Source organism: Aquila chrysaetos, chromosome 13 (genome assembly GCF_900496995.4).
Source record: "Aquila chrysaetos chrysaetos chromosome 13, bAquChr1.4, whole genome shotgun sequence".
NCBI lineage: Eukaryota > Metazoa > Chordata > Aves > Accipitriformes > Accipitridae > Aquila > Aquila chrysaetos.
In genome coordinates, this window is record NC_044016.1 from 20,482,979 (window position 1) to 20,507,617 (window position 24,639).

General features: G+C 39.8%; 2 protein-coding genes across 7 annotated transcripts in view; both read left to right on the top strand.

Moving 5' to 3' along the window:
* Positions 1-8,362: 8,362 nt before the first annotated feature.
* Positions 8,363-17,264, top strand: GLO1 (glyoxalase I). Of its 2 annotated transcripts, none has more exons than XM_030036179.2 (6): positions 8,363-8,516; positions 9,727-9,809; positions 11,084-11,224; positions 12,056-12,123; positions 13,237-13,326; positions 16,014-17,264. In XM_030036179.2, the coding sequence occupies exons 1-6, from the start codon at positions 8,436-8,438 to the stop codon at positions 16,100-16,102; spliced, it is 552 nt and encodes a 183-aa protein (XP_029892039.1). In that variant the 5' UTR covers positions 8,363-8,435; the 3' UTR covers positions 16,103-17,264. The 2 variants fall into 2 exon arrangements, with proteins under 2 accessions (XP_029892039.1, XP_029892040.1); XM_030036180.2 differs by lacking the exon at positions 8,363-8,516 and adding an exon at positions 9,334-9,441.
* A 2,244-nt stretch (positions 17,265-19,508) lies between these two features.
* The window catches only part of BTBD9 (BTB domain containing 9), a 144,066-nt gene continuing 138,935 nt past the window's right edge, over positions 19,509-24,639 (top strand). For 3 of the 5 annotated variants that reach the window (XM_030036174.2, XM_030036177.2, XM_030036178.2), the window contains exons 1-2: positions 19,512-19,619; positions 21,549-21,715. In XM_030036174.2, the coding sequence (XP_029892034.1) occupies positions 21,634-21,715 (82 nt within the window). In that variant the 5' untranslated portion in view covers positions 19,512-19,619; positions 21,549-21,633. Of the gene's footprint in view, positions 19,620-21,548; positions 21,716-24,639 lie in introns of all 5 variants that reach the window. The other 2 variants (XM_030036175.2, XM_030036173.2) reach the window with 2 other exon arrangements.

The following is a 24,639-nucleotide window of genomic DNA, read 5'->3' on the forward strand; positions in this document are numbered from 1 at the left end:
TTCCACTAGATGAGATTGCTCAAAGTCCCATCCAACTTGACCTTGAACACTTCCAGGGATGGGGCATCCACAACTTCTCTGGGCAAACTGTTCCAGTGCCTCACTACCTTCATAGTGAGGAACCCTCATTTTGGGTTAATTTGCTGGTGACCAAGGTACTTTGTTTATTTGCGTTCGCCCTATCAAACAAAATGTCATGCCTAAGTGAGAAAACAGAGAATATGAAATACCCTCAGGTCCCCTGTGGGTATAATCCTATGCAATTTGATGATTTCATATAAATAGGTAAGGGAACAGCAGGTTCAGTGCTTAGAGAATCATTAGGGATTTTAGACATTAAATTCTAATTCTCTACCAAGCATGTGAAAACTAAAAAATTTCAAATATTTATAATAAATGCAAATTCAGACAGGTTTTATGAAATTGCTTTCTAATGAACTGGGGGCATAACTCCTGTAAGAAAAAGTTGCAACCAATTTAAGATTTCAGAAGAACTTATCTTTTTATAGCCTTCCGTCCAAGAATGGCTAAAATTGACTGAAATTTTTCTAAACAATTTGACTTAAAGCAAGAATTTAAAATATGAATTTTCAGTCCTTATAGCAAAAGCCTTCAAAATTATGAACAAGTAAAACCAGATTTTATTCTGGGAAACATTAAACAAAATTAATAATATAAGGCACTATCATATCTCCCTGTATTCATATTGCTAAAAATTTACCTATTCCTGGTGCTTCTCCTTCTTGATAGAAAACTTTCAGTGTTTTACTTCCTCCCTTAGCAAAAAAAGAATCAAAGGCTTCCAACTGTTAAATAAAAAAATAAGTACTTGTTACTCAAAATATTTTACGTGCCTTTAAGACATGCAAAAATAATTTGACCACACCACTGCTTAAAGTTTTGGTGGTACATAATGTTTATCCTCAAATACTGTGAGGAGTTATAAAACAACATAACAGATATTTCAAATATTGCCTTCAAGTACTGAACCTGCACACACAGGTGGCCTAGCTCCTGATAACTGTATATCAGTTATATATATATATATAAAACTATGGTCTTGTCCAGTAATGCAGAGACACTGGAGAATATTCTGTCACTCACAGAGACCTGCAAGTCTAAAGTATCAACTGGAAGTAACTGATCATAAGAACCTTAGAAACATACACAGCTGATTTGCATGACTTGACATACCCTGCTATTGCTACTCTACCCCTAAATGTAAAAGATTAATTTGTAAAAGAGGAGTAACATGACACATGAGGATTTTATTCTGGAGACATGAATTGGCCAAGTTGGCTCCAAAATCTTTTCACAATGACAAAGATTTTGCTGACCTCTGGAAGGACAAGGACATCACATCTGAGGGAGACCATGTTGCCCCATAATTAGCTTGCTGTACGTGTCCATAAACTGGCCACCCTAAAACACTACAGGTCTCTAGATAGCCATTTTGGTTTTGTCATGTTATACAAGGTGCTTTGGATAGTAAGGATGCAAAGCTTTGAAACAAACACTGTTTTTGTATGGATTATCACTTTGAAGAACTTGCCTGAAATTATAACTAAGGTTTCCAAAACCTGAATTTTCAAGCTGCCCTAGGCAATTTGTGCATCCTGGTAAAACCAGGATATGTGATTTAGCAGAAAGCGAACAAAGCTCTAAAAAGCACTGAAAGAAGGTTTGGAGGAGACCAGAAGGTACTGATTGATCTGGTCAAAATCCAGCTTCTTTCACAGTCTCTGTAGTTACCTGCAAGGATGACTAACTCAACAAGATGTAACTGGGCATTCAAACTGTGCAAGTGAAGGGCTCAACCTTGGTAGTGAGAGCTCGTTTCCTCCCATTCCCCCTCCCTTTTTGACAAAATTTAGCTAGTAAGTATGTCTGGAGATGCATCACCTGTTCAAGCACAAAGCATACACACCCCTAGCTGTGGTACTTTTTTTTTTTTTTTTTAATGAGCATGATTTCCCCCCCCCCCCCAAAATAAACAAATATAAAATCTGAATCAGAACAGTGATAGGAAAATGAGCGACACCCAGGTGGACAGAATTTAAACCCACTCCTTTGAGAAGACAACATCGTGTGAAAATAAAAGAAGTAAAATCAAGACTGCTCTAGAAATGCATGCTGCACTTTCACTTTGGTTAATAGGCACTAGTGAATAACTGAGAAAAATACAGAAAAAATACCCCCCATAATAGTGAAATAAAAGAAATAAAAAATGGTAAAGTACTGAAAGGGCAATGACAAAAATCAGAAGATTCACTGCCACAAAAAGCACTCCAACCTGAGAGGAAGAGAAAGGCAAACAGCAACTTTTGGACTTGGATTATTTTACACAGGAGGTAAGATGTGAACTGTCCCAGTAGGTACTGCTTCTACAAATAGCTTCTGGTTCAAGTCCATGTGGTACAAACACTCACTGTGTGAATACACATACAGGCTAATGCTTTAAAGGGTAAAACTTAACTCGCAGATGTCAAAGAAATGATATGTATATGGGAATTTATTAACTGACAATTTGTTAAAGGACAATGTTCACACAGCCCCAGCAGCCTAAACTGTTTATGAATAAACTAAAACTGGAAGATTTCTGACAATAGAAAGTTTTCAGATGGTCCTGGTGATAGCAAAAAAAAATAAAAATCCCCCAAACCAAACCAAAACTTTAAAAAAAGCACCTTAAGAACACAAAGGTTCTCAAGTGTCTGGATTAATCAAACACAGCATAGATCAGCAGTTTTACATGAAGTCAGGATGATCTAAAACTATCTACCACTTAGCAACTGTAAAAAAAGGAAATGTTAGCTGATTGACAACAGTGTAAAGCACCTCTGTGTTGCATAAGCATCAGAAAATACAGGACTTTTTAAGTACATTTTACAATATATATCAGTGAATAACAAATTTGGGACTAAATTTGACTTGTAAGTGAACAGCTAAAGTTCTAATGATTTATTTGATCAAAGGAGACAATTCAGAGCTGGCTGAGCTCTGAATGCTAAGTGAAATATCTCTAACAGACAAAAATAACATCATGCAATCAGAGAAGGCAAGGGTCATATCTTTTCACATACAGCCATACTGACTTTTGATACTCTACTAAAAGAACAGTTTAGCTGGTTGCTCCTGTTTGTTCAAGCACTTTGAAACACTATGAAAGACACAACACTAAAGACACATGAAGAATGACTGAGCTTTCAGAAGTTCCACAGGTTTGGGATCTATTCACTCTACAAACCCACTATCCCATCTTTTAAACATCCAAAAATAAACAAAGCACTCAAGCCCGGAAATTATTTAATGGGTCTTTCAAAATGTAATTCCATTAATTAAATGGTGCAGGATTAATCTTCTCTCTTATTACTAAGTAACACTCTTAATTTTCAAAATGTTCCTATGAAGTTACACATATTTTTGCAGAATCTCTGGCATTTCAGTGAGGACTTGCTTAACAAATAAAAACTACCATCTTTAGAATATAATAATGTCAGGCTGAAAGGGATGAAACTTGATGGAACTGGTGGATGTGACAAGAATCCCTTGGGTCAAAATAACAGCAGTTATTGTATTTTCCTTGAGGTAAGAAAGATGAAAAAGCCACAATCAAAACCCCAGGGAATAGTTTCCTGGCAGATTTGCAAATAAGCTGAATGATTTAGTCAGGTATCATTTTAGATTAATTGTGTGCCTTATTAACCACATTTTCTGGTGGAAGAAATCTAAATGATGGATAACACTTCATATCAAAGGGGCAATCTGCTATCTATTTTGACTAAAAATTGAAATCAACAAACATACAGAACAGACTCACCGAAGGGGCATCCAAAATCATTTCTTCCACAGCTGTTAAGTCTAAACCTAGCCTGACACTGAGAACTTCAAATATGTATTTATATGAAGCATCAACTTTTTTTCTTCGATATTCTCTTGCTTCTTTGTATTGAGCCTAAAACATTAAGCATGTCTTTCAAACTAAAAATACAAAAAGCGATCACAACAATGACCTGCTACGTAACTTGCAACTAATGCTGAAATCTACTGTCTTGTGTTATAAGAATACATAACAGCCCTACTCTTTAAAAAAATCTAAATTTTCAGAGGCTAACAGAAGAACAAATTATTAAGAACTATTATAAAACATAAAGTCAACTCTGATATTTCAAGGAAAAGCAAACAAAAATATTACAGCTAGATTTTAAGATCTTTCTGTGCCATATTAACTGGTTTTATTTTTCACAATCAGTATTTCAATTTATTACATCAATACAGAAAGGTCACAACATCAATTTAAAACTAAAGTATCTAGAGTGGGTAAATATTTGCAGGAACTAAGCTGGGTACAGCTTTGCTTCAGTGCAAATTATTCAGTTAATATCTCCTGCTTCCTTCCTTTATTTTAAAATAAAATCTTAAAATACTGCAAACATTAAAAACAAAGACTCACTCACTTTCTACCGGAAAAATTTCATAAAAGAACTCAGTATAAACAAAGAAAGAAAAAAAAAAGAAAGAAAGAAAAAAAGAAACAACTAATATAAACTGAGTTTAATCATCTGAGAAAAGAACCAGAAATCTATTTCAAGACCTAAGATTGAATACTAAACCTGTTTTTCTTTTAAAACTTCTTGCAAGGACAGAACTCCACTAGTGCTCCGGCAGAACCTAGACAACCTTCGGCTTGCAATAGAAAAAGACTCTTGGGAAGAAGAAAAGCTTGCTATTTCTCGAGTATGGTGAATAGATCTGGCTACAGCATCTTCTAGTGCAGTGGGAGCAGGCACAGAACATTCTGCAGTGAGATTAGACCCAGCATTATTTATGGCAGCAAGACTGGGCCCAGCATCTTCTCCAGTGTTTGAACTTTCTTTATTATTTTTTTGTACCCCCTCCATTTTGAAATCTGAAATTTGCAAAAAAAAAAAAAAAAAAAAAAAAAAAAAAAAAAAAAAAATCTGCGTTTATAACAATCCAGATTTTTCAAGTCCATCTTTTCAGGAAGACTGGAAGGAAGAGCAAGGTAGGGAATAAAACCACAAAAAATGAGAGCATCTCAAAAACAACTTCCCAGGTATATACATTTAATAGTCTTATCAAGTCCTGTTCAAGTTCTTAAGATAATAGACATTTATATACATTTTATGATAGGTTACAAATGTCAAGCTGAAGATGATTACAGAAATATTTTTTAAAAATAAATTACCATATATTTATATTTAATGGGGTAAACATCTTTCTATATAATAAATAAAATTCTTAAAATATTAATACTGTCACTATCTGATTACTGAGAAATAAAAATGATTTAGAATATAAATTATTTGTTTAACTTTTAGTTTGCAAAATATACACACACATTCAGCAACTGAGCTTACAAGAAGCCTTGCATAAACTTCCGTACCAGGTCTTAAATCATTGCTCACATAAATACTTACACATTATTTTTATACAAATACCTCATCATGCATAATATTTTTAACATGTGTGTTTGCAGAAATAATGCAAAACAGAGGGTGGTGGATAGTATTTTTTTCAGTGGAAAAAATTTAGTTTACCATCAGACATCTTCAGCATAATGCAACAGAGTCAGATTTTCTTTTCATTCTGTGCCTAAACCCTGGAACACTGCAGTTCATAGGGAATGGATACCATTCTTCAATAGGAGATAGGAATTTCTCAGTCTATCTCCTGCTGACCAGGGACTAGCAGGTTAATCGTCCTAGATGAGGATTTCTAAAATGGGTCAAACCAAAGTATATTCATGGCTGACTGAAGAGCAGTAGGCTGTTATGCAAAGGTGGCTCCTTCTGTTTTCTTTCCCTTTCTACTCTACTAGCACATAAGCCTAGGAAAAGTTTGGTTTCTGAATCCCAAGCCCATAATTCAGAGCTACAAAAAAGCATCTAAATCCTCTCTCTCCATGTTTTCCTATTATGGGGCATACTCATCCACTTGCATTTGCTGGCTGCCATCAATCCCATTCTGTAGATCTTAACACTCTTAAATATATAGAGAGAATTAAATGTTTTATTTAGTGTGCTGAAATCTACACACGGATTGAGCAACTAGTTTTAAGGTACCATAATAATCAGTAGAACTATACCTAAAGTCCTTACCTTGTATCTAATTTTTTCCTGTAAAAGTAGCTTATTCAGTTTCACAGGGATGTTACAATGGAGGAATATTTTATAAAAAAAAATGTTCAGATATATCATTAATATCATACCCAGAATAACAGACAACAAGAAAAGCACAGAAATTATCATTCTACTCAGAGTACTATTATCATAAGGATTAAAATAACTATCAAGAATTACCTAGTAGTTCTTGTGAAGCTTTAAGGTAGCGAACTATATGTATAACTGTGTTATATACTCTCTTAGACACTATTGCCTGGTTCAGGAAATAGAAAATCAGAAGTGAGGCTCACATGAAAAGCAACACCTGTTGCTACATTACTAGCTCCTTATTGTTGCCCATGATTAGCAGTGGCCACTGTTCCGTGGACTTTGGTATGTAACCACCCATTATAGAAAAAGTTTGTCTCTTTCTTGAAGTAAAACTACTAAGAAGAAAACAAGAAAGTAACAAAAAAAAAGGAAAGTGTAAAATCTAAATTAATTAATTCCTTCCTTTTCCTGCATGTTTATCTGATTGGTCATCTATAAGGTTAGCAGTGGTACTTTCCTCCTTGATACTCAGGTGGAATAGGTTGGATGTTAATTTCCTTGCCTTTTAACTGGGCCTCTTTACGTTGGACAGTGAAGTTGTTACCTTCCCCTAAAACTCAAGATGAAAGGAGTGGGGTTGTCATAGCTCTCTTTAGAAAGACTACATTATATACTGTCATCCTCCTTGACTCTCCAAACAGCTGTCTCGTGGCTCAACTGAGATTTTCACACTTTCCAAAAACCAGCATGAACTCCAGCTGGCTACCTACCCTAGTTGTAACATCTGATGTGCTTTTATATTACAACTTCCTTTCCTTTCTGCCCCTCCAGGGTGCTCTAAACCTTAGCTACAGTACCTGTTCATGTTAAAAAAAAAAAAAAAAAAAAAAAAAAAAAGGAACGTGAGTCTGGTTTCCAGCACGGGTCTTAGAAGATAGGAAGAGGATGAGGTGAAGGATGGAAGGAAAAGTGGAGGATTCCCAAGCGTAGAGAACAAGGGGTACCGACTTCTGGCTCTCTTCTGAGAAGCTGAGGTGCTTTAACCGGCACTTCAGCTTTGGCAGAGCGATGCAAAGACCTCACCAACCTGGCGGGAGCTATGCCTCACAAGGCGAGGAAAGAAGGGCAGCCCCCCCGGCGCAACCGCCGGCCGCTGCCCCTTCAGCAGTCAAGAGCAAGCGGTTCCAACGTCTGCCGCGCGGCTATTCCTCCGCGTCAGCCCCCCCGCGCCCCGCCTGCCTCCTGGGGCTGTATAGCCCGGCGGAGGGAGACGGCGAGTCGTGATGGGACACGGACCGTGAGGGGGCGGTCGCAACGGTTGCGGCGCTGCTCGCGCTCGGCGCTCTCACCGCTGCCGCTCTCTTCCGGTGGTGTGTGCTCGTCGCTGCGGTCCGCGCGGGCCCAGCCAAAATCCGACCCCCAGGAGCTGAGCCGTAATTGTATCGTAAAGACTGTCGGGCACCGAAGAGCTTTGCGCGGCGACGTGCGCGGCTCAGGCTGTGGAAAACCCTTAATACCGTAAATTCCCTTGCTCAGGGGCTGGGTGTGTACCGAGGGAAGCTATGTAACGCAACGCAGCGGGAATGCTGCACTGCAAAAATGCGCTTTTTTCCACAGTTACCGAAAGTTTTTTTCTGAGTATTCAATCCAGGAAAAAAAAAATGTTTTTCGTGCCGAGTTTTTGAAAGATTATTCTTCTCTTTTGGAGCTGAAATAGTTGTTTATGCTAAAATGTCACTGTGTAACTCCAACGGGTGTCAAATTTGAAGTCTTCTCCCAGCGTCTGTAGGCAACGGCAGAACCCAACCCCCCTCCATACCACAGCAAGCGCAGCGCGGGTGTGTTTGTAAACAGGGCTGGAGGCGCAGGGCCAGGTTTCCATACCACCCCAGCGCATCGCCGGTCGGAAGGAGTTACAAAAAAAAAAAGCACCACGCCATTGGAGCGGGTACCTACGCCTGCTCAGGCGTTTGCAGGGTACCCTCGGCCTGCGAGCGGCAGCTAGAGGGACGCATCGCCACCTCAACGCGGAGCAGCCGTGGTTTCATTCCAAGCTTCAGCTAACTAACTCCACAGACAGGAGGCTCCTTCCCGTTAACGCCGACGGGAAGGAAGAGGCAGCACTGCACCTTACCGCACAACCCTGCAACGTTCCGCAGCCGCCTCTGCCAGGCAGCGACCCGGCCGCAGGCGGGGCGGAGCAGAGCACCGCCTTCCCGCGGTCACCACCACCTCCTCCTCCTCCTCTCCTCTCCTGACATGGCGGCCCCGGCAGAGCTTAGCGGCCTCAGCGACGAGGCGGCCTATGGCGCCTGCTCGGAGCCGGATGCCAGCACGAAGGTGGGGTGCGTGGGGGTGACGAGGGCGCCCCGGGGCTGCTGGCGGAGGGAGGGTCTGCGGCAGCACCGGTACCGCCCCGCTCGCCCTCTCGCTCTTTTGCTGGGCGGACGTGCGGTGGATGGGAGGCGGCATGGAGCCGGCAAGAGTCTCGGTGTCGGGGAGGGAAAGGGGTGGCTGGGGATTGCTCGGCTCCCTTTATGCGAGGAGACCGGCCCGGCGGGGGGGGGGGGGGGGGGGGGGGCAGCCCGGCGTCGGCCAGCCCGACTCGGTTTCGCGATCGTGGTGAAGGGCGGGCCTGTTGGGCCGGCCGCTGTGAGCCCCCGTCCTGCCCTGCCCCGCCCCGAGGCCCGGCCAGCCGCGGAGCACTCGGGCGGGTGGGCGCCTCTGCCGGGGCTCGGTCAGGCTGGAGCTGAGGAGAGCAAGCGGCCGCTCTGCGCTCGGCCGCGGGGTAACTGGGCACTCCGGGGGCTCTTCAGCCAGCACGTGCCAGGGTTGCAAAAAAAATCCCCCCAAACATTTTTATTTTTGGGGGGAGAACCTTGTAATTGCATTTCAGTTGTTCTGCATCTGTTTGGGTTTTTTTGTTGTTGGTTTGTTTTTTTTTTTAAATACATGTATCAAGGCTAGCCTACCATTCACTTTTCATCCACTTAGTTGTTGTTAGCCCTTGGTAGATAAAGTTACCCAGTGGCTTCAGGCAAATACCCTTACAGAATTGCAGGCTGGTTTTGCTGCCAAGATATCATCAAGCTTGACAAAAATTCAACACCTGTGCAATGGAATGATAAAAATAATGAGTTCAGGAGTTTAGCTTTGTTTAAATTCTGTGTCTGCAGTGAGGCCCGATATCTAATATTCATGTACCTAGTGTGCTTGCATGCAAAGTGGTTCATGTGCAGTACAGCTCTGTAAAAGAATAATAAAGGTAAGAATGATACCCTTCTTTTGATACCACTGATAATATATATTGAGTGATACCAGTGGTGGTTTTGTTTATTTGTTTTAAAACATTATGTTACAAAGGTTTATTTATTTAACACAAATCTGTATGTGTAAGATAAGGACAAAAGGTTTTATTTACACTTACTGTGGTGCTCTATTTGTTACTTCTAAACCTGCTAGTTTTAGATTCATAATTAACTGGCATTTTTGTTAATATCTATAATTAAATTCTGGTTGATGCATAAACAATAAACGATTTTTCCCCCAGGATTTTTTGTTGCAGCAGACAATGTTGAGAGTAAAGGATCCTAAGAAGTCACTGGATTTTTATACAAGAGTTCTTGGAATGACGTGAGTAGAAGTTGTCTGCCACAATAAGTTTGTTTTTTCCTACTATTCTTCTGAAAAGAAAAGTTTCTGTTATTTAGATGTAATTATACTAATTGGTCTAACTACATAAACAATGCTGGCCCATCAGCTGATGCCCAGTTAGACAGTTTGGCAATCTCTGAGAACTCCTACAGCACAGTTAATGCCCAAGCTGCAAGTGAACTAATACTGGCCTTGACTAGGAATTTCTTTTTTTCTTAAATAGGTCATTAATTATTAGCGTACAACTTGCTTACTTCCTCCTCACTGAGCCTGCAGCTAACTGGTAACTTTTATGACAGTGCTTATGATCAGGAGTCATTGCTATAAATCTTGAAATTAAGTTTTCTACTAGTTCTCAGAGGTGGCTTATGACCACCACTGGTCATAAGAGACCAAGGCAGCGGAAGCTGGAGACAACGTCCAAACTCAGTCTTTCGGAGAAGGCTGTTGGGAGGCAGATGCCCTGCAGTAGCCCAACATGTTTATGCTAAGGCTCTATGCACATTCTTGACATTTGAAATGAGTTATTTCAAAACAAAATTCTAGCATATTTTTAAACATCTTTAAATCAGTCCAGACTAGAGTAAAATAAACTACTTCCACTTTAGTGAAGGTGTGGGTGTGAGAAAATAAAAACTAAATACCTAATATTCTGAAAAAGAAATCAGATTCATTTTGCATGCCTACTTGTGCTGGTTAAATGTCCTACATAAAAATGCATACCTCAAGTATTTTTTAGTTGATTAAATTGTCACATCTGAAATGGATTTTATCATTATACCTAGTTATTGAAATTGTAAAAATACTTAATCTAAAGGTATGTTTGTTTTTTAATCCTGCTGTGTTCTTAAACTTTGTCTGGTGCCAGTGAGCTCCCAGAACAAGTAAGTTTCAAAGTAAATCTTTTTATTCCTTGGTGATACTTTAAAGTGGATAAACTTAAAGATCTTCCTGAGGAAATACGGGTAACACAGTGGCAACCTCAACGTGAGCCTTTGTACTGGCTTTGCTATTCAGTTACTGATAGTTAGGCTTTTAAGCATCTGATTCTTCTAATTTCTGTATGTTTGTAATGTGTTCTGGAGTGTTTCTATTTGATAGTTCAAAATGTAGCTATTTTAAGATGCGGATTACAGTCAGAAAGGCAAAAAATCACAGCAATAATTCTTCCTTGGGGAAAGCATCTTGGTTTATTTGCAAGCTACCTGATTACCTTTTAAAGTTACTATTTCAAAATAATTGTTGCCATTTAGACTGCTTCAAAAATTTGACTTTCCTACTATGAAGTTCTCGCTCTATTTCCTGGCGTATGAAGATAAAAATGATATCCCGAAAGATAAAACTGAGCGAACAGCTTGGACCTTCTCTAGAAAAGCTACACTTGAACTGACACAGTAAGTATTAATATAATGAGAGATGACATTTAGCTAACAGTGGTTAAACAGAAGTGGATGAGTGTAAATCCTGTTGGATTGAATAAAAAATGTAATCATTACTGTGGAAACATCTTCACTGTCATATAGCCTTAAAATACTACTGAGATCTTGGATGCTTGGGAACCTTAATCTTTCTCTTTTCTGAGCTCTTTCAAATTGCTAGGTGAACAGTGGTACGTAAATATGAAATAATGCTTGCTATATTTTGAGGATGCGTGCCATCTGGGTAGGGAAGCCACAGAATTTAGGAAAACCCAATGTGGTTAGAACTTTCTTTGGATCCCCAGAGCATCCTAATAATGGATAACCATTGCTTTTGGAGTCTATTCAGAAGAGGTATTAAGTCAAAACATAAACTTCCCATAAACAAGACAATTTGGTTAATGCTACTAATTATTGTAATTGTGCAGAAAGAATCTCCCAAATACCCCACTGTCTTGCTTAGCTTCAGGACCTGCTACCCTCACTGTTTGTTCCCCAGTGACGGGTAGATAAACTGACTCATGCTGTGCAACCTTCTTTCTAATCTGAATGAGACAGGAGTGTCTCCAACTCATTCAAATGTAGAGCCTGAATACTAGTGAAGGGGTGTGAACATGACTGCATTAGCCCAGAGACTATCCCTAGGACGTGTGACTAGGGAAAATCTTGATAGTTTAATGAATGCAGCCAACAGCTGAAATTCTGTAGTTTCTTAGGAGAAATAACTTATCCTCCTGAGGAAAGTGAACATTTAGGATTTGTTAATTTTGATGCTTTTCTTCAATATGTAATAATTACTTCTTACAGCAACTGGGGCACTGAAAATGATGAAAATCAGTCTTATCACAACGGCAATTCAGAACCCCGAGGATTTGGTAGGTCTTTAGTTTTGTGTTAGTAGTTTTTAAGCTTTGGCTTATTGTGATTAGATTTTTTTCCCCCCCTTGTGTATTGGGGAAAAATGGAGTTTCAAATGTTTTTTAGAAAACACCTATATAAATTCTGTGCAAAGGTTATTGGGTAAGTATTGCTGTAGGCTTTTTTTTTTTTTTTGTGAGAAGTAGCAGAGAAAATATTTTAAACTTGTATGGATGAAAAGACATTTCTAGTAGGTTACTTTGACGAAAACATACTAGCACTAGGAAAGAAGGGAACTTGCATCTCATCCCATCCTTTATCTCTCTTCTTCCAGCATGTATGCTGTGAAAGATCGTGAAAATAGGTAAACAAATGTGTTTCACAGTAATGAGCCACAGTTACACTTTTTATAAAGAATCTAATCCTTTGGCAAGCAAATGCATGCTAATAGTAACTACTGAATGGAGAACAGTAATTGCCCTTGTGTATTAGATTATCCCGGTGTTTAGACTGATTTACATTTGGATTTCTATTTTATAATCCACTGGTTACCCATTTTAAGCTAGGAGAATTCCGTTTGTCTGTAGCATTGAGGCTAGTATTTGTGTGGCTTCATTTGATATTTTGAGCGCTTGAAAGGTCACTGGCTTGTGAAATAAGTTTCATACTCAGTCTAGCCACTTGACATTTAAAGCTTCTGAATTGATTTGTAAGCTCAGGCCTTGGATAGTGCTAGTGTTAGTCTCTATGAATACAGCATTAAGATAAACTTGTACTGTTGAACTGAGCAAATGCAACAAAATCCTGTTATGTGGGCATGTTTCGAGAAAGGAAACACAGATAAAACAGTTTGATTGAAAATCATGTTTTTTCCTACTCTAGATAATATTCTTATCTAAACAATTAAACTGTAAAGTTCCTATTTTAAAAGCCAACTTTCTGAAGGAGAATAATGTTAATACCCACAATGCTCTTGTTTCAGGAAGCAATGTTTTTCTTGTATACAATCATATCTTTTGTGAACTACAGCATGTAAACTTTTTGCACAAGATGAAATGCTGAGCAAACTTTTTCTTACAACACCCAGCAATACTTAGAGCATACTTCACTCTTTTTACTTTGTTGCCCAGGACACATTGGAATTGCTGTCCCTGATGTCAGTAAAGCTTGTAAGAGGTTTGAAGAACTAGGAGTGAAATTTGTGAAAAAACCAGATGATGGTAAGTCTTGATCAGAAATGAAAGTCAATTCTTGTCCTTGTTTTTAACATATTCTGTCTAGTAGATCTTCCTGGAAAGCTGGGTAATATGTAGTTGCCACTGCTTAGAAGGTGCTAGAACCAGTTACCGCTGCACCCTCTTACACAGTGGGCAAAACTGACAATAGATCCATCTTGGTAACAATAGTTAACGAGTCTAGCTATGTGCCTTTGGTATGTGGTCTGACCTTCAGTAAAATTCACATGCTCTGTTGATGCCAGTTTACTATGTATACTACTGCCCAGAGTTATTACAGAATTTACTTTAACATGGATCAAATTCACATATCACATCTGTTTGATTCTTATCACATGAAAATAAGATGACACAGAAGACATAATTACTCCCACCCATTAAAACTGAGTAATTCTTGACTTTTCTGGCTATTTTTATGTAAATCCACCTAATGCCACCTACTAGCTATTATAATTTTAACTGTTCTGTCAGTGTCGTGGTTTAACCCCAGCCAGCAACTAAGTACCATGCAGCAGCTCACTCACTTCCCCCCGACCCAGTGGGATGGGGGAGAAGATTGGGAAAAAGAAGTAAAACTCATGGGTTGAGATAAGAACAGTTTAATAGAACAGAAAAGAAGAAACTAATAATGATAATGATAACACTAATAAAATGACAGCACTAATAATAAAAGGATTGGAATACACAAATGATGCACAATGCAATTGCCTGTCACCTGCCAATCGACACCCAGTTAGTCCCCGAGTGGCGATCCCCCTGCTGCCACTCCCCCCAGTTTATATACTAGATGTGATGTCACATGGTATGGAATACCCCATTGGCCACTTTGGGTCAGCTGTCCTGCCTGTGTCCCCTCCCAACTTCTTGTGTCCCTCCAGCTTTCTCCTAGCTGGGCATGAGAAGCTGAAAAATCCTTGACTTCAGACTAAACATTACTTGGCAACAACTGAAAACATCAGTGTTACCAACATTCTTCTCATACCTAACTCAAAACATAGTACTGTACCAGCTACTAGAAAGGCAATTAACTCTATCCCAGCTGAAACCAGGACAGTCAGCTTTGGTAGAAATAGCCTCATTAGTCTATATCTAAGTTGTATAACTTTTAGTAAAAAATGCGTAATGTATAGCTCAAATGTCTAGAGAGTACATAAACAAAGAATGTCTATGTCAAAATAGCCTAAAATGCAGAAATCAATGGAGAGAAGTCTTGCATTTTTCAACTGGATTCTCTTTCATGAAGAGACCTCACAAGAGTTTTAGGACTGATGCATTCCAAAACGGACACCTAATACCAGCAGCATGCACAAATCTGTGATAGTTCTTCCTTCTGGCTATAGAAACTAGACTGTTGCCTGTACCAACGGTGGGGTTTTTTTTAGTTTGAAGGTAAAATTAGTAAATGAAGCTTCAGTGTACACATACTGGAATTGATCTAGATTTCTTGCTAAAGGAATAAGAACACATAATTGAAAAGAGACTTAAGTGATTTTCATCTCACTGTTCTCAGCTGAAGCAAATGTAAGTAGTGTAGCTGAAAACTTAACTTGAACAAAGATTTCTTGATTTAAGAATTGAACTTAGTATTTTTTGCATTTTAGAGTTTCTGAGCCCTTTTTAATCTGTTCAGCACCTGTTGAACCCTGAGAGAGTTGAAGAGTGAGGTCCTGACTTTGATTCGGTATCACTGCACAGCTCTAAGTACATAAGAGGGGAAGCTTAGACTGTAAATGGAATAAATCACAGGAAAGAAGTCTTGAAGCAGTCAAGGGAGGGGGGAGAGCAAAAGCTCTTTTTTAACATTAAGAAATAAAATTGATGAAGCAAATGCCAAGGACGAGAAAAAAGTTTTGGACTTCACATTCATTGCGGAGCAGGCTGAGAGACCTGATGTTATTTTTTTTCCTACATAACTGAATCAAACATCTACTATTCCCTCAGAAGTTTTTGCAACTAGACTATATTTGGTTAGGTTGGTTCTGTTACAGTAAATAGCCTAATAGAGGAAGTATAATTAAAAGTCTGTGATTAATACTTTAAGATAACATGTTAAGCTGTGCTATCCTGATCGACTGTTGAAGACAACTTTGGGGGACCCTGTTTTAATGAGCAATATTTTTTCCATCAGTAAAATTTAAAACATTCCTGCCCTGCATTTCTTTTTTTTATGAAGTGATGCAAATGTGTACCGTAAACCACGTCAGGGGGGAAAACCAAACAAAAACCAGTAACATAAAACTTCATTGTGGAGGCAGGAATGATGGGAGATGAACAGGGCAGAGGAACACAGGATTTTATACTGGCAAAGCAAGTTCAATAAATTGTGTCAAAGCATCCTGGAGCACAAAGATATTTTTCTGAATTTAGAGGATGAACACGTATAGGGGCATATGCAGAAAAGTTCAATCAACAAAAGATAGATTTTCAAAGTGACTTTAAACTACAGCTTCGTTGAGAGTAAGAGTGACAATTTAGCATAAAAAGTTCTAATGCTGATTAAAAACTCATCTGGATGTTTTCAGAATTAGCTGTCTAAATTTGAACTAATTCTCATGCAAAAGGAAAAAAAGAAAAAATGTTTTTAAAAGTAGTTGTATTTGACATTAAGAACTAGTCATGTAGTCTTAACTTTATCTTGGTTTTGGTTTTTTGTTTTTTTTTTTTCCTAATAGGTAAAATGAAAGGACTTGCATTTGTTCAGGATCCTGATGGCTACTGGATTGAAATTTTGAATCCTAACCACATGGTGACTCTCACTTAGTTCTAATGAAATATATTATGTAGGAGATGCCCACTATCAGTCCCCTGGAGAAAATCTGTAACAGGGTTTGTGAAATTCTCGCTTAATGGAGAGGAATCAGTCGCATTCAGAGTCTCCTCTAAAACTATCCCCTGGGACCTCACTGTACTTGAATTCCTTTTTTCTTGTCCTGTGGTACCACTGCAATTTGTTTCCAATTAGGAATATTCAACCATTTTTTGGAAGAGCACCTACACAGATTCTCCTCTTGAACAGTGTTTATGTTAATATTTCACTAAACACTATCAAAAGATAAGTGACCAGAAATTCACTGCATCTCACTAACAACAACAAAAAATCCTGTGTTACTACTGATGAGCTTTAACAAGGAGTAAAAAAAACCACTTCAGAATATTTTTTTTATGAAGTCAGAAGATCCTGAAAGCTTCATGCCCTATCTTGTATACTAGAAAATAAAATGTCAGACTAACTTTGACTTGAGTAGTAGCATGTTAATGAAAGTCCTAAGCTTACTTACATTATGCCAGGCAAAACTCTTTAAGGAGCAGCCTTAAACAGCCTTGCCTGGAACAAGAAGCTTTGTGGAGGCAATAAATCAGTCCAACAGAAGGAATTCAGTCTTTCAGCTTCTGGCTGCTGATTGACAGCAAAGATAAGGGGTCTCATAGTTGCTAACTCACAGTGATCCTTCTTGTCTCTTGCAACACTAGAAAGAACTTGCTTGTAATTTTTGTTTCAGTGAAAGTCTGGGACTATAAAATGCTCTGTACGTTCTGCATTAGGAAATTAATGAAAAAGAGTATGTGAAACAACAGTTTCCTACTAGGAGACATTTTGATCTGCCCTGTCAAAATGAGTGACGGTTACTGAAACAATACCTGTAAACAGCAGGAAGACAGGTAACATTTACGTATGTTACACAAATTACTTGGTTTTGTGCTGTTGCAGCTGTTACGAATGGTGTAAACCATGTCAAGTTTTGAAATCCTGTTGTTCCTTCCAACAAGGAAAGAAACTCTCTGCCCTGTCTTACTGTGGTCTTTAGGTGGTGCCTTATCAGTGTCATTCATATACAATAGATTCTTTCCCTTCTTGAGTTATTTGTCAAGTTGCCTTTTTTTCTGCAACAATAAACACTATTGGTTCATGGTTGCATCCTCTATTTCTGCTTTCCTATACTTTCAGAAGTAATACCTAGCCTGTTCCATGTCTTGTTCCTTGTGCGGTTCATTATCCTCCTGTATGTTAGGCCATTTTGATAGGGATAATATAGTTAAAACTGTTTGGAGTGAGATCTCCTGAGTTAAGTGAGCTCTCTTAATAGCCGTCACCACATGATCTCACAGTCTTCTTCCTCCCAGATGTGGGGTTTTTGACATTGCACCGCCTGCCCAAAGCAGGCTAATTCAGCTTAATAAAGTGGCAATGATTTTCTTGAATGCTGAGTTAGTTTTATGCCAAGTTTATTAACCAGAAATAAGGAGCCAGTTCAAGGCTCCTTCGTTTCCTGAATGAGTAAATAAAGCTGTTTGTTTTAGCAGAAAGTTTGGCTCAGCTGACTCATGAAACCTAACCCTACTTTAAAAAAAGGTACACAATATTGTAGAATACCTCACAGCAGCAATTAAGAGAACTCTTAATCTGAAGACTATGGTAGTGTAACTTAGTAGGGTATCTTCTGAAGTTAGTAGGGTGAGAATAGTGCCAAGAAGCATGAGAGCTACAGCAATGAGCCAAAGCACTCAGTTGACTGCAGCTTACATAGGTTGTGATGGCTAAACTGTGTTTTTCCTACACATCCCTTCTGCTGCTGGTGTTCTGAAATAGGAACTTAAAATGAAGTAAAACTCCACTGAAGCACAAGTGCTAACTGTAGTTCATTACCATTCAGAATCTCTCATTAGATGGTGCAAGTAGAAAAATTTAGACTAATGGTAGTCTAGGTGAAGTTGTCTAGAAGTAGGTTTTATTTCAGTCAGTACAGGTGTATCACCTAAAACTTTATGACCAAGGTGTTGGCAAGGAAAATCTCAATATTTTACAAGCGTGTGACTTTATGGTTCATATTTTACCAACATAAAGTGTTTCAGACTTGTTTCGCTGCACTTCAAAGTACAGGTGTGACTGGAAAAGCTATTGACCCAATTGTATGGAATCCAGTAATTAAAACCAGGATAGTTCATACATCAGATGAGTAAGTCAAAGGGAGTGCATGTGTAGTTCAGTAGATAACTGCATGACGAGGAGCAGGCTATGCTGAAGGTTCTCTGCTTAGTACTCAAATAAAAGTCTATGCATGTTTGCTAAGTTTGGAATGACCCTTGGGTTTTTTTAATGTGCCTGACAAAGTGTAGACAATGGGATGGATGATGAGGTCATACAGAGGAAACTAGTAAAAAAACCACTGGCATCTACAAACTTGTTACAGCAGTATCATGAAGTGGGCAAGGTATGGGTTTTTTTTTTTTTTTACAAAAAAAGTTACTGCTGCTTGCCATACTGAGAACTAATTAAAACCAGTGTTCTCAGTTAGGAAATCCAAGAATAAACTACTGAAGAAAAACACCTAATTATGATTCTTCTAGCCAGCAACAGATATCAAAGATCTTGGTTCTAAACATTTTTGAAATTATTTAATGTTCTCACTGATGACGGACGATGCTATTTTTATTTCTTCTAAGGCAACACTTCTTTTCTGCTAAATAAAGCATGGAATTAAATAGCATGTAGTGCTTTGCCACTTGCAGGGCCTAAATTTAGCTTCATGCAGTACAGCAGTAATTAATCTAGTGGTCACGTAGAGACAAGCCCACGTTCTTCTCCTGACAGACAGGAGGAGGTTCTCCTTGCTCAGGGAAGCGGAATACATACCGACTGGCAAGGGGCTGGCCAGCACGCCCTTACGGTTCAGCAAAGGAAAGGTGTGCTGTGAATGCGGCCGAGTAACAGCAGATGAGAACGACAGGGAAGGTTAAACCTCAGCTGCTGTTTCCTGAGGGCTGGGCATTGAAGCGTCCCCGCGGCCTGAGCGAGCGCCCGGTTTCTGCCAAATGGGGGCATCCGCGGACGGGTTGGCTGTTGCCCGCAAGCAGGAGGACGCAGCCGGGAAGGTCCCGGCAGCCCTACCTGGGGCACTCCTGTAGGGAAGTTAAAAGTTCCAGCCGCCCTAGGCCTCGCGGCTCGCCTGAGCGGGGGCAGCGGCAGCGCGACCCGCCCGCCCGCCCCCCCCCCCCGCGGGGGCCGAGGCCCGAGCGTTCTTCCCCCGGCCCGGCGAGTGGCGCTCTGCTACCGGCCGCCTCCGCTCTATGGGCGGAAGAGGAAACCAGCCGCCGCGCGAACGGCACTACGGAGGCCGAAGCGAGCTCACGGCGCCACCGGGGCCTGCTCCCGCGCTGTTCCCGAGGGTGCTTGCCTACGTCAACACGCAGGAGGACGGCTGCTGTTGCTAAGTGACGTCAGCGCGCCTGTTGACGTGGCGGCGGGGCAGGGGGTGGAGGCCTTGTCGTCGTCGGAGCCGGTGAGTCCCGGGGAGGGTTGCGGTCGGGCGGTGGCGGTCGCATCTCCCCCGCCCCACCGCGGAGCGGGTTTGTGACGACCGGGCGGCGGCGGCTCCCGAGGCCTCCCCCATTGTGGGCTCCGGCCCCTTGGCGGGCCGCCGCCGGTGGCTCCCACCGGGTGCGGGCCGAGGAGGCGGTGGCGCCGCCGCGGGGAGCAGCCGGGCGCGTCAGGCGATGGAGGGATTCCGGCTCTGAAGCGCCTTTTCGCGGAGGCGAGGGAGGGGGGCGGCCGAGCAGGCGGGGGTCGCCTCCCCGGCGCCTGCCGGCTTGGAAGGCGGCTCCCGGTGAGGCGGCGGCCCGGGCTTCCCCGGGCGCGACCTTGGGCGGGTCGGTGGCTCTGGGCCGCCCGCTCTTCGTGGGTGTGATGCGCCTACTTCACCTGTCTGCCCGCCCCTCTGCCTGCCTGCCCCTGCGCTTTGCAAGACCCTGCCATGGCTTTTTTTTTTTTTTTCTTTTAATTTATTTTTTTATTAGTTCAGTATTTTGATGCTTTGGTAGTACACAGAATATTTTCACGGGTTCTTCTGGCATCTTAGTACTTAACTACTCTTGCAACTTACACGCTGCTGTGATTCATTGAAATTACTTTTGACTTGGAAGAAGCTGTCATCAGACTTTAAAAAAACCCAACAACTTCATGTTAACTTGTTAGCAATCTGCCTGTAATCTTGCATGCCCAGCAATGCTCTTTGCTCGCGTTGTTTTTAAAGCACAGCATACAGACCCCCTCCCAAAGCCCTGTGCTGGGATCACTTAATTTTTTATGTGTTTTAAGGTTTAATTTGAGCCTACTCAACAGTGCAGGTGTATGTGGTGTGTCTTCTGTTACAAATCTGTAAATCAGGTGCTTGAGGTATACTGTTCTGTTGGGGTCTGTTCACTCGTATTTGTCTAAAAAAAGAAAAAACACAAGAGTTTTCATAAAGGGCTTTTGAATATATTTTGATAATACAAGCCAATCTGATAATATGCATAACTTGTAGGAACAAATATTTACATATTACATGTTATTCCCCCAAACCAGGAGATCATCTTTGTCAAATGCCTGTTTTCAATTTGCTGGATTAAGGTGTGGTTACTTTCCAGTTCATGAGACTACCTAAAAATATTTTTTCTTCCTTCCCCTCCCTCGCTCCTTTAAACATACACTCTAAAGAAGATTAGAGTGTCTCTTATAAGAAAATTCATAGATCAAGGTATCGTCTGTTTAGCAAATTAAATACAGTTTATTTTTCCTGCTGGCAGGTATGATGGGAAGAATAACAATAATTTATACTTGTTGAGAGAGGCTCATTATGTTGGTTATGTTTTTAAACAAATAAAGCCTCTGTATTTTTTCACCCTACAGTTTTGTTTTGTTTTCCTGTTTGTAAAATTAAAGGCTTGCACAGCAGAAAGATCTGCAACTCGCTTAAGTATTGTAAAAAAACCAACCACCAAAACACAAACAAAACCCCCAAAACCTTTAGCTAGGCAGGAACACTTAAGAGAACTTTGGATGTGTAGGGAATAAAATGTGTGTGATACAGTTTGTATAGACCTGGTTTAACTGGGACACCCATGTGGGATAACGGTGTTCTCAGGGACATTAATGATGTACCAAGAATGTCAGGATGAAGTTTTTGTGGCTTATAATGAACAAATGAATATGTTACCAGCAGTTTTGATGGTTGAAAAAATGAATGGTCAAAATTAAATGATGATGATGCAAAAAAATAAGTTCTAATGCTATGTTCTAACACTATTAGAAGTTTTCCCATAGAGTGGAGGGATTTTTTAAGGATTTTTTTCCACAAAAATTTTAACTGAGAAATATGCATCTCTCTCACTTCTGCTATAGGCTACATGCCCCCAGTTTCTGATGGTACATATTTCATGCGTTGTTTCAGGAAATGGTACAGTTGTTGTTGTGTAGCTGGATGTTGCTGAATAGCGTTTCTATGAGCTTGCTGTTCGATCCATCTGTTGTTCAGAATGGCGAAGAACCCTAATTTTCAGGAAGTTGGTCATCTGCCTATGGGCTACGTCCACTGTAGATCTTCAGACAGCTTTACTGGTGAGTGGACCAATGTATTTTGTTGATATTTTAATTTAAGGGTTTAGTTGTATGCCATTTTCACCAGGTTGTATTGAGTGCATTAATACCTATTTTAGATGTGTGTTAATAAATAATCTGTACTTAGTATATTTTTCTTTGTATCTAGCTAAATTTATTCCTGCTCTTCTATCAGATGAGTATGTCTCCGAGCAGAGCATAAAACAGTACTTAAATAATGGAATGTGTTTACAGATGAGCAGTGCATAAGTTCCCATATCCTTTGAGTCAAAACATTTTGGTACTAAATTGTTGTTTAGAATGCAGTCATTGAATGGTGTGGTTATTTACCATTAACCAGAGTTAACATCTGCTTTTCTTTTAATCCTTTCACAACAGAAGGGTTGGAGATGAGACTTAAAATTTCCGTGAATTTCATTTACTTGATCCTTCATATTCTATATCCATAAATTCATACTGCATTATGTTATTATTATGGATACTAAGTATCAGAACATGTTTGGTTTTTTTTTTCCTTTCTGTTATAATTTTACTCATAGTCAACTTAGTTATTGTTATTCAGAAGTACAAAGGAGCTTCTGTAGCAAGGGTTCTGACAGAATCAAAGTCTTCACTTGGGTTATACTCTATGTATGTTGAACTATTTACTAAAAATTCATATTTCCTGAGATGTTAGCTTATTGTACCAGAACTTAAGAGAACGAAATATTTTTGTATAAAAAGATGTGTATATCCATTAAAAAAACCAAGCCGTATGATTTGAAACAATGGTATGTTTGTACAGTAGCCTTATTGTCACACTTACCGTGTTCTGTGAGTCTATGGTAATAGAAATTGTAATGAAAGTAATATTTTGCTGGAATTTATTTAAAGCATAGCAAAATATTTTATGAAGTAATAAATTTACAAAAAATTGAAATACTGCTCAAATCCCTTCCAATCAACTGAGAACCAATTCCTGCTTCTAGATAAAATAGCAGCGTAAGAGAGTTATATTTAAGAAAATGCCCTTTGTGTAATTCTGACAAAATCTGTATTATCTTGCTAGGTACAAACTAGATGATGAAGGAATTAAGTTTTTCAAGGGTACAAAATTATTTGCTCAGTGTTTATAATCTAGACTTATTAAAATAAACTTCTTAATCCTAGCAATAGTCTGTTTACTTGCATTTATTTCTAAAGTTTCAATAGGGTTATCAGTTATGTAAACATTTTTCACTCATTTTATGTAAAAGTATTTCCAAATTATTTGTGAACAATTTCTTAAATTGGTTCTTCTGTGCCTAGTATAAAAACAACTCTTACATGTTTCATTGAAACCGCACTGCTTTTCAGAGGACTCTTTAGTGATAGCCCAAATGAGGGGGGGAAGTGCCTGAGTACCGGTGTTTATTTTAGCTCTGGTTTGAGAGTTGTTTAGTAAAGATGTCACTGGGGTTTTGCTGTTGTTGCTGTATTTTCTAGATCACGTTTTTGTATGCCATAACGTGTTACAGATTACTTAGTAAAAAGAAATATAGCAAGCTGAAAACTGGGAGTTTTGTTGTTGTTTTTCTAGCCGTGACACACATTGTGTAATATTGCATACTGCCTTATGTAATGAATACTAGGCCGCATTTTTCTCACATGCTCGCTGTTGAAGATGGCCACAAAGAAGCGTGTCTTCCAATGGGGTCTTAGACAGAAGTGATTTGCAGGCCTTCTGACTTAACAGATGCCTTTTGAGGTTGTTGCAGTTTTAATAGTGCCTCAAACTCACTGAGAAGACTGTTTTGTGGTCTTTTCTGTGGCATGAACAAAGCTGCTGCAGCAGCTGACTCCTGAAGCAGTTAATTAGCTCTGAATAGCTCCTGGAAATAGGTTATGGTGCTGGCAAGAGACTCATAAATGGCTTGGCCTTTTATTCTGAAGTTGGTTAGGTGTTCTTCTTTGACTGCCAGGAAGAGTAAACACCTGTATTCTCTGAAAGGGGTGATGTTGTTTTATGACAGAAGATGCCAGAGGGATCTTCAGGAAGGGTTTTGCCAAGCTCCTGGCAGCATCCGTCTTTTTTTATCATAAGTAATACTTTGAGTTGCAACTAGAAAAATACAGGTTTAGCTGTACAGGGAAGTTGTGAGCTCATAGTAACTTGCCACAACTAAAGCAGTATATTATGTTTTACTTCCTCAAACAAGAAATGTGCAGATCACTTCAAGGCTTGACTGAATTCGTACCATTAATTAATCCAGTCTGGGAAGATCTGAAATCATGTATTACTAGGTTCTATATTTTGAAGGCAGGACTGCTCTCACTGGGCTGCTTTATATGGAAAATCCTCAATACAGATGAAACTTGCATTGAAAGTGCATTGTAGTAAACAAATAAATGAGTTTGGGTGTTCTTCAATACACTAGTGTTACCCACAGAAAGCATATAAGGCATATACATAGTTTCATGAAGTTGCCAGTTTCCAACACCTTGTGTCATTCAAGCATTTGAAAGGCTTCTCACCCAGAGGCTTGTAGCCATCGTTCGAGTCCTGTATTCCCTGTGATTGGCATGTTCTTGGTTGACAATCTAGAGTAGTACATTTTACCAGCAATTTGGAGAGCATTGAACATCAAAACAAATTTGTCTTGCAGTTTATGCACAGGGATTTCTAAATTTCTACTTTCATTGCTTGCTGTAGTTCAGGGTCTTGATGTTCATAAGGACTGGCATCATCGGCTTATTAGCAAGTGTCCCCAGTTCAGACTTTGCCCTCTTCTATACGCTGATTCTTGTACAGAGAATTCATGTACAGAGAGGTTTATCTACCCTTGAGAGGAAAGTGTGCTTTTGATTTTATTTATTTATTTAACCTGACATGGAAACAGTTTTCCCTTGAACTTTTCACCCTCTTGGCACATGACATCCACAGCTACTGGAAGCAAAGTTAGTGT